The sequence below is a fragment of the Lampris incognitus genome, chromosome 8, assembly GCF_029633865.1.
Source record: "Lampris incognitus isolate fLamInc1 chromosome 8, fLamInc1.hap2, whole genome shotgun sequence".
Lineage (NCBI taxonomy): Eukaryota > Metazoa > Chordata > Actinopteri > Lampriformes > Lampridae > Lampris > Lampris incognitus.
The window spans coordinates 37,647,802-37,658,145 of record NC_079218.1 but is presented as its reverse complement, the minus strand read 5'-3'; the positions used below and the strand labels follow the sequence as shown (position 1 = coordinate 37,658,145).

The 10,344-nt window shown below is 44.6% G+C and overlaps 1 protein-coding gene across 1 annotated transcript in view; it reads left to right on the top strand.

Annotated features, from left to right (window-relative positions):
• The first annotated feature begins 1,251 nt into the window (after window positions 1-1,251).
• slc22a21 (solute carrier family 22 member 21) overlaps window positions 1,252-10,344 on the top strand; it is a 76,271-nt gene continuing 67,178 nt past the window's right edge. Inside the window, exon 1 of the mRNA XM_056284295.1 lies at window positions 1,252-1,736. Within this exon, the coding sequence (XP_056140270.1) occupies window positions 1,344-1,736 (393 nt within the window). The 5' untranslated portion in view covers window positions 1,252-1,343. The remainder of the gene's footprint in view (window positions 1,737-10,344) is intronic.

The window sequence follows — 10,344 nt, the reverse complement described above, 5'->3', positions numbered from 1 at the left end:
TTTCTAATAAGTTGGGAACAGCATTGTCAGGTGGGGAAAACTGTAAAATCATACAGCAAGCATACGTGTATTTTAAAAATCATGCATTATAAGCACCTGTCACTTGAACTGAAATTTCTTAGCTCTGGGTACATTCGGTGCATAAGTTCTAAATCCCTCTGATTCATGTGATGTATTCAACAGCCCAGTAGAGAGCTCACATGGTGGATCAATGTTACACTGGCAAACTGGAAATGAGTTGATGTCTTGCTTAAATACTGGGCAGTAAGTGATTATACCAGAGGCTCGTAAGGTTTATTACATCTTAGCACATTGTTTGCACTTTGACTATTTTGTAAACTACTTAAGCCAAAGTGTTGGCAGCACTGAACAATTCTGTTAAAAAGCTTATCCCCCCCCCCACAGAGTTTTGTCTTTTATTTCTGTTGAATCACTTTTTTTACATAATGTGTCAGATGGAAAGGAGAACAATTAAAATGTTTATTCAGACAACATTATTTGGCTAATGTGACCATTGAATGTAACAGTCCAAAGTCAGGTAAAGAATTTCCCCCAAAATCCACTGATTCCTGAACTGGTTGTTTGATGGATTAATGGGTGTTTAATTACCCTCCTGTTAAGCATGTGACTAATTCAACATCCCGTTCAGACACGACCTGCTTACTGCTGGTTTATAGGCTCACATCTGAGTCTTTGAACTTGAAGTGTTTCTGGATGCAGAGCGACCTTGGAGCTTATTCAGTATAACACTGTACCACTCCAGATGATTCATTATGCACAATCTGACCCTTTCCAGCTTCATATCACCGTACCGAGTCAATGCAGCACGTTCAGTGCATACGATTCATTACATGCAAGACTTATTGGTGGTGAATTTGAAAAAGATTTGTTCAAACACTGTTCATTTTGCCGTCACGGGAACACTTCTCGTTTATGTAGAGCTAGTTACTTATCAATTAGTGTGGTTATGGGAAGTGGGCATGAACTTCCCCTCTACTGCATTAGACTGCAATACACACACACACACACACACACACACACACACACACACACACACACACACACACACACACACACACACACACACACACACACACACACACACACACACACACACACACACTTCCCTTATTGTAGAGAGCGGATCAGTGTAACACGTGAGTTGAAAGACACACCCCGGGTCCGGTACAAATGTGTTGAAAAACGACAAGTGAGATTAAGAAAGTTGTCCCTGTGGAGCTCCCGCTGTCATGTACTCCCCCGATAGCAATCATATTAACGTGCCCCATGGTGATGCGGCGCCCCTGCGACTAAACCAGCTCGAAATCCCAGTTACTTCCAGCATGCCTAACTACGAGGACGTCACCGCTTTCCTGGGGGAATGGGGTCCATTTCAGCGGTCGGTGTTTTTCTTTCTGTGTCTCAGCATCATCCCGAACGGCTTCTCCGGTTTGTCCATCGTCTTCCTTGGCGACACGCCATCCCACCGCTGCCTCATCCCCGCACACGCCAACCTGAGCGCCGCTTGGAGAAACAGCAGTATCCCAGTGGAGGAAAGCGGCGGAGGACTGGTTCCCAGCAGCTGCTTCAGATACAAACTCGATGCGATAGAAGGCTTTTCGGAGAGAGGGTTGATTCCCGGGGTTGACGTAAACTTGTCCGATGTGCAGCGAGAGGGCTGCCTGGACGGATGGGAGTATGATCGGAGCACGTACACTTCCACCATCGTGACCGAGGTGTGTAAAGCCGCTGCGTGGATTGCTTTATATCCAATACAATATCCACGCCGTGACCTCTCTTGAACTCCGAATAGACGCGTCAGAGTTATTTGTTTGTTAAAGTTAATTTGCAAAAAGAAAATCAATTCTACCGTGATGTGCATTATAGTAATTGAGCCATCACTTTGTGCAACCTGCCTATGGATGGTCTGTGTAGCCTACTTATTATCCCCTTCACGCGTACTACGGGAGCTATCAGCCTAATATTTTCTGTGCACAGTTATGACTGTATGAGCAAGAACCAACCTCATAAAAAAACATTTGTTCTCGTTATTGCCGTTCCCTCTCTTCATTCACCCTCTAGCTCGCTCGAACAATGCTGCTCTCGCTGCCCGATCTGAGTCAACGGTGCGCATGCGTAGAAATGCGTGACTACGGTTGAGTCAGATCGAGCAGCGACATGAGCAAGTTTTTAAAAGAATTTTGATAATCCCAAAAATGTGCAGGTTATAAAGGAATAACTTTCTTTAGGTTGCAGTCAAAACAGGAAGTGTTGCATATCTTTTTTCTTTTTTTTTATTCGCCCCCTCTTTATCTCGGCCAATTACCCCACTCTTCCGAGCCTTCCTGGTCGCTGCTCCACCCCCTCTGCCTATCCGGAGAGGGCTGCAGACTATCACATACCTCCTCCGATACATGTAGCGTCGCCAGTTGCTTCTTTTCATCTGACAGTGAGGAGTTTCGCCAGGGGGGCGTAGCACGTGGTAGGATCATGTTATCCCCCCCCAGTCCCCCCCCCGAACAGGCGCCCCGACCGACCAGAGGAGGCGCTAGTGCAGCGACCAGGGCACATACCCACCCCATTCGGCTTCCCATCTGCAGACAAGGCCAACTGTGTCTGTAGGGACGCCCGACAAAGCCGGAGGTAACATTCGAACTGGCGATCCCCGTGTTGAAAGGCAAAGGAATAGACCGCTATGTAACCCGGACGCCCCAAGTGTTGCATAGTCTTGTCGCTGCCCGATCTGAGTCAAACACAGATGTGAGTCGCGCATGTGTAACCCGCATCAAATGTTGGGTTATCAAAGGGTTAAAACCAAAAAAATAAATCACTGCGCATTATGGGTGATGCCCAGTAGAGAGCGCGTGCGTGCGACAAAGGCTTCTTGCAGTGAAAAACTACTTGTGGAAAATCTTGGTGAGAATTTAAAAAAAAAATAGTCATACAACATGAAAATATTCGGTTAATGTATATCAATCCTTGCTAATAAGGTACTCTTCTGTTAGCGACAAGATTATTGACGAGAGGAGCCAGTTTTCTTACATCGTTTTTCCACTTTTCTACCGGGAATCCCGGTAAGTCAACATGAAGCACATGTTCGCTAGCAGGAGCTACAGGGTTTTCTACAGCCTATAGTGATTGTCAGCTTGAAAAACGAGAGTTTTACAGCAAATTCTGTTGTTGGAATTACATACGGCAACCAATGAATGAATAAATAAATAAATAAATACATTTAAAAAAATACAAAACATCGGGGTAATAAGGAAGTATTGTGAAATGTTTGAGTTATGTAATATCCATAGGTCAGGATATTATGGTATTGTAACGTGCATGGATAAGTAGACACGTTGGTCCTTGGCTAAGGGGTCGGACCCTTCAGTCGACTGGTTAACGTTGTCGCTTGCGGAGCGAGCGATACGGGTTCGCGACCCGGCTGTGGCGACGGTCTCCCAGACTGCCCCCCGAATTCGCTACAGTATGATCCATTAATGGTCTAGTCCAGCACGACGCTAGGTGATCACGTCATTGACCTATCCTGGAGATTCAGGAAATGCACCAGACGGAAGGGATGTGTATGCATGGTAGACCGCAGCAAACACGGAAAACCAAACGTTATTTAATGTGTGGACATTGCTTCATTCGAGAGACTGTTAGGAGGCAACCCTTTTAAATATTACACGGTGTCAGAATCAACTCTCTAGTGCTCATATCGACCTGACGACGAGAGATGGAGGCTACCGGTGTTCCGATGCCAGGGATGGATTGGGACTCGTCCAACCTTCCCGATGCGTGGAGAAAGTTTGGCCAGCATGTGGAGCTTATGTTTGCCGGATAAAAGGAGGAGGAAAAATGCAGCTACTAGCTGTTATGGATTGGAGAGAAGGGAAGAGACGTCTTCAATACATGGACTCTCACTGCAGACCAGAAAAAGGTATTGACAACCTCTTATGACGGCTTTGAAGCCTACGTAATGCCCAAAGCTAACCCCATCTTTGCACGTTACAAGTTCCACGAAAAGATGCAAGGTGAAGGTGAAAATTTCGACCCGTTTGTGACTGAATTAAGACTGCTAGTGAAGGACTGTGATTATCCTAACAGTGACGAGATGGTCAGGGACAGAATTGTGTTCGCCACAAACTCAACAAGAGTGAGAGAAAAGCTTCTCTGTGTAGGTCCAGAGCTAACACTGGAAAGGGCTATTGACATAGCACGATCACACGAAATATCACAGCAGCAATTAAAAACAATGGATTCCCCCACCGCAGGCGTAATCAACCAGTCTGTAGATGCAGTTAGCAAGAAGCCGTTCAGAAGAGGACAGGCACGTCACGACCGCAAAACTGTAAACAAAACTGACGCTAACCGTGCCATGCAAAACAAAGGATGTGGTGCGTGCGGAGGAGAGCACAGCCGCACCGAGGAATGTCCAGCAAAGGGCCACCAGTGTAACAAATGCAAAAAATTCAACCACTATGCTAGGGTGTGTAGGACACCACCACAGCATCATCAAGCACAATATAAAGCAAAGAAAGTGCATGCTATTGCAGAGAGTGCTGAACAGCAATCAGAAGATGAACTGTACATTGACACTATAACTGAACAGCATGAAAACACAAATAAGGAACAGGCCTTTGCAGAATTGGAAATAGGCAAACAGAGGCACAAATTAAAGTTTAAAATAGACACAGGTGCCCAGTCCAACATAATACCAGCAAACACATTCCACCAACTGTTTGGAAATGTAGTGCTAGGCCCACCGTCCAGGCTTTCAGGATATGGTGGGAACACACTCAGTGTGAAAGGTGCCTGTAAGTTAACCTGCAGGTACAAAAAGAAAACAGTAATGCTAGATTTTGACATACACTACCGTTCAAAAGTTTGGGATCACCCAAACAATTTTGTGTTTTCCATGAAAAGTCACACTTATTCACCACCATATGTTGTGAAATGAATAGAAAATAGAGTCAAGACATTGACAAGGTTAGAAATAATGATTTGTATTTGAAATAAGATTTTTTTTACATCAAACTTTGCTTTCGTCAAAGAATCCTCCATTTGCAGCAATTACAGCATTGCAGACCTTTGGCATTCTAGCTGTTAATTTGTTGAGGTAATCTGGAGAAATTGCACCCCACGCTTCCAGAAGCAGCTCCCACAAGTTGGATTGGTTGGATGGGCACTTCTTTGAGCAGATTGAGTTTCTGGAGCATCACATTTGTGGGGTCAATTAAACGCTCAAAATGGCCAGAAAAAGAGAACTTTCATCTGAAACTCGACAGTCTATTCTTGTTCTTAGAAATGAAGGCTATTCCATGCGAGAAATTGCTAAGAAATTGAAGATTTCCTACACCGGTGTGTACTACTCCCTTCAGAGGACAGCACAAACAGGCTCTAACCAGAGTAGAAAAAGAAGTGGGAGGCCGCGTTGCACAACTGAGCAAGAAGATAAGTACATTAGAGTCTCTAGTTTGAGAAACAGACGCCTCACAGGTCCCCAACTGGCATCTTCATTAAATAGTACCTGTTAGAGCCTGTTTGTGCTGTCCTCTGAAGGGAGTAGTACACACCGGTGTAGGAAATCTTCAATTTCTTAGCAATTTCTCGCATGGAATAGCCTTCATTTCTAAGAACAAGAATAGACTGTCGAGTTTCAGATGAAAGTTCTCTTTTTCTGGCCATTTTGAGCGTTTAATTGACCCCACAAATGTGATGCTCCAGAAACTCAATCTGCTCAAAGAAGTGCCCATCCAACCAATCCAACTTGTGGGAGCTGCTTCTGGAAGCGTGGGGTGCAATTTCTCCAGATTACCTCAACAAATTAACAGCTAGAATGCCAAAGGTCTGCAATGCTGTAATTGCTGCAAATGGAGGATTCTTTGACGAAAGCAAAGTTTGATGTAAAAAAAATCTTATTTCAAATACAAATCATTATTTCTAACCTTGTCAATGTCTTGACTCTATTTTCTATTCATTTCACAACATATGGTGGTGAATAAGTGTGACTTTTCATGGAAAACACGAAATTGTTTGGGTGATCCCAAACTTTTGAACGGTAGTGTAGTCTGTGCAGAAAGCGCTCCCCCCATCCTAGGCATGAGAGCATGTCTAGACCTGAACATTGTCAAAATAGTGCATATGGTCAATGCGCAGCCAGAGCCACACATGAGCCCGATGGATGAGTATGTGGATGTTTTTCAGGGCATTGGGCTGTTTCCTGGAGAGTGTAGTCTTTGCCTGAAATCTGAAGTAACACCAGTGGTGTGCCCGCCTCGCTGCGTCCCATATGCTTTGCGCAGCCGACTCAAAGACGAGTTAGATGAAATGGAGAAAATGGGCATAATCCAAAAGGTCACTGAACCAACAGAATGGGTTAACGCACTGGTAGTAGTGGAAAAGCCCAAAACAGGAAAGCTCAGGATTTGTTTAGATCCCCGCCCCCTAAACAAAGCCATCCAGAGACCCCACTATCCACTCTCTACTCTAGATGACATTACGGCAAGACTGGCGGGGGCACAGTACTTTAGCGTATTAGATGCTAGGTCTGGTTACTGGAACATAAAACTCAGCGAAGAGTCATCCATGCTAATCACATTTAACACCGTCTATGGCAGATACACGTTCAAGAGACTCCTGTTCGGAATCATATCTGCACAAGATGAGTTCCAGAGACGGGTGGATGAGGCCTATGAAGGACTCCACAATGTCGCTGCCATTATCGATGACATCATTGTATATGGTCACACCAAAGAGGAGCATGATGCCAGCTTGCGTGCCATGCAGCAGAGAACCAGAGAGAAAGGAATAAAATTGAACAAAGACAAGAGCATCATCTATGTGCCCAAGGTGAGCTATTATGGACACATACTGACACGAGAGGGCGTCCAGCCTGACCCCAACAAAGTCAAAGCAATCAAAGACATGCCCCACCGCAGAGCAAGGCGGAGGTAGACACAATATTGGGCATGATCACTTACTTGTCTAAGTTTGCCCCCAGACTCTCGGGGGCAACAGCCCCGCTCCGAGAACTGTTGAAAGAGAGCAGTGAGTTTGTATGGGACTCGAACCAGGATGCTGCATTCCAGCAAGTGAAAAGCCTCTTAACACGAGAGCCCGGTCCCGTACTAGCCTACTTTGACCCCACAAAGGATGTGAAGCTGTGGGTGGATGCCTCCAAACATGGTTTAGGAGCAGTCCTGCTGCAGGATGAGAAACCAATTGCATATGCATCAAAGGCACTGAATGAGACGGAAGTCAACTATGCTCAGATTGAAAAGGAGCTGTATGCCGTGCTCTTTGGATGCAAACGATTCCACCAATACCTGTATGGACGTCAGGTGACCGTGGAGTCAGATCACAAGCCGCTTGAGTCAATCATGCGAAAGCCCTTGGCATCTGCACCGCTGCGGCTCCAGCGCATGATACTACAGTTGCAAAGATACAGTGTCAACATTGTTCACAAGCCTGGAAAGCAAACACCAGTCGTGGACACGCTGTCTAGGAAGCCGATTGAGTACAGTGACAACTCCCTGAGTGAAGGCATGGATTCCCAAATACACAGAGTGATCAGCAGTGCTCCGGTGAGCGACCGGAAAATGGCAGAAATCAGGTCTGCCACAGCCAAGGATGAGCAACTCTCAGCCTTGAGACAGGTTATCCAATCAGGGTGGCCTGAGACAGTCAAACAATTTCTGCTGTCGCTGAATATTGGAATCACAGGAATGAAATATCCTAGACAGACTGCATTCTGTTAAAAGGAGAAAAAATCATTGTGCCAAAATCACTCAGAGCAGACATGCTTGCGCGCATACACACAGGCCATCTTGGCATGGAGAAGTGTAAGCAGCGTGCGAGAGAGATTCTATTCTGGCCAGGGATGGGTAAACAAATAGAGACACTAGTTGGATCTTGTAGCATTTGCCTAGAGCGACGCCACTCTGTCCCTAAAGAGCCAATGCTGCCACACCCCATTCCTGAACGACCTTGGCAGGTCATAGCCACCGACCTGTTCAAATGGAACAACACTGACCATATATTTGCAGTTGACTATTATAGCAGGTAATCTGAGGTAGAGAAAATCGCAAACCTCACTTCCCCAACTGTCATCCGGAAGCTGAAGGCCGTGTTTGCAAGATTTGGAATAGCCCAGTCTGTACTGAGTGATAATGGCCCTTGCTACAGCTCACAGGATTTCAAGAGATTTGCACAGGCATGGGACTTTGAGCATGTCACAAGCAGCCCCCTGTACCCACAGAACAACGGGTTGGCTGAGAAGACAGTGCAAACAGCCAAAGCCCTCATGGACAAAGCACACACACAGAGGTCAGACCCGTACCTCAGCTTATTGGAATACAGGAACACACCAGTGGATGGACTCAACTCCCCAGCACAGCTGTTAATGAGCAGAAACTTACGCTCAGTCCTTCCAACCACTGCAAAACAGCTACAACCAGAACTCGCTTGTCGCAGCGCAGTCCATGGCAGGAGAGAACTGTGCCAAAAACGACAAAAACAATATTATGACAGAAATGCCAAAATGCTACCTGCACTGCCGACAGGAGTCACAGTCCGAGTCCAACAGCCAGCTGGAACGTGGGAACCCGCTACAGTTGTGGGACCAGCTGAGACCCAAAGATCTTACATCATCATCACAGATGAGGGTCAAGCGCTTCAACGCAATTGACGACACCTTCTACAGACCAACGAATGTGATGCAGGTCAGGAAGTTAACACACACGACCAACAGGTAGAACCCCAGACCACTGAGTCTAAGACTGTACAGCAAAGTGTGTCAGGTTCCCCAAGAGTGTCGCCACAACACGCCACTACTAGGTCATGACGTGTGGTTGAGCCAAAAGTTATCTTTGACCTGTAACTGTTTGAAATCAACCTAAAAAAAAGCAGAAAGATTGATACTGTGTTGCAAAAAAAAAAGTTGTTTAAAATGTGAATAGATGTTGCACTTAAATATATGTATTATTGTTCATGATTTTCCGGAATTTTATTTGAGCTACTCAGGGCCATTGAAGATTCATTTGCAGATTTATTTCATTGGTGCAATAATTGAAAATGTCTATTTTGTTATTGATAGATTTATGTTGACATTATAGCTTACTGAACTTGCATGCCATCAAGTTTTTTTTTAAAAGAAGGGGGATGTAATATCCATAGGTCAGGATATAATGGTATGATCCAGTAATGGTCTGCACGACGCTTGGTGATGACGTCACTGACCTTTCCTGGAGATTCAGGAAATGCACCAGACGGAAAGGATTGTGTATGCATGGTAGACCACAGTAAACACGGAACACCAAACGTTATTTAATGTGTGGACAATGCTTCATTCGAGACACTGTAGAGTGACCGTTAGGAGGCAACCCTTTTAAATATTACAAGTTACATTGGTGCATTCTCTATCATTTTATATTATGTTAAGCTAGGCAGCTAGCTGGCTTTATTGTTTTTGTTACCTGTGCATCTTGATCCTGGTTTGGTGCTAAGGTAATGTACTGGCTAATTTTTTTTTTAAATTATTACACTGGTCAACACAATTTTTCTTGCATGGGGTTTTTCAACGGATTCTAGCTAACTTTTGGGTGCTGAATCCAAATCTGGCATTAGTTTTTGCCTATCACATCAGGTTTTTGAACTATGAAAAATCATTATTTTTGAGAAAACAGCAATTTTACACTCGAAGTTAAAAACACTTGCAGGGGTCTCCAACCTTTTTCCCTCTGAGAGCTACTTTTACAAAATGAAAATGGCTGAGAGCTACTCGTGTTTTGCAACATTTATTCTCATAGCTTATTTCAACTCAAACAAATTGAATAAGTTTGTTTTGCCTGAACGTTCACAAAATGTTGGTTTCCACAACTCACATTTTGTATTAAAACGTTGTGGCAGGATGAGGAAAAACACAGGAGACGAAGGCGAGTTTGAACTTTATTCTTCAGCTCCAAAACCAAACTGAAACAGGTACAACCTTGCACCAGAAAGCCTGGGAACGTGAACCACACCCCCAGCTCACAGCCCTGCTGGGTGAGAGGCATAGCCCCTAGTGTCCGCCACAACGTCACAAAAAGTATTTAATTCACCTGCATATGCGTTTTGTATTTCTGCATGCATTTCTTTCTAGTCTATCTCACACTATCAAATTAAAATATGAATGCTGTAAAACAAAATGCAATTACAAATACAGAGATATTATTACTTACTTGTCATTTTGTTATATCTGTCCACATGTCACTGTATCACTTCACAAGAGTATTCACATGTACAGTTGTATGTGTGATGTGTATTCAGTCTTTTGTAGTTAGTGAGATGACTGGCACTGCATGGAGTCAACAA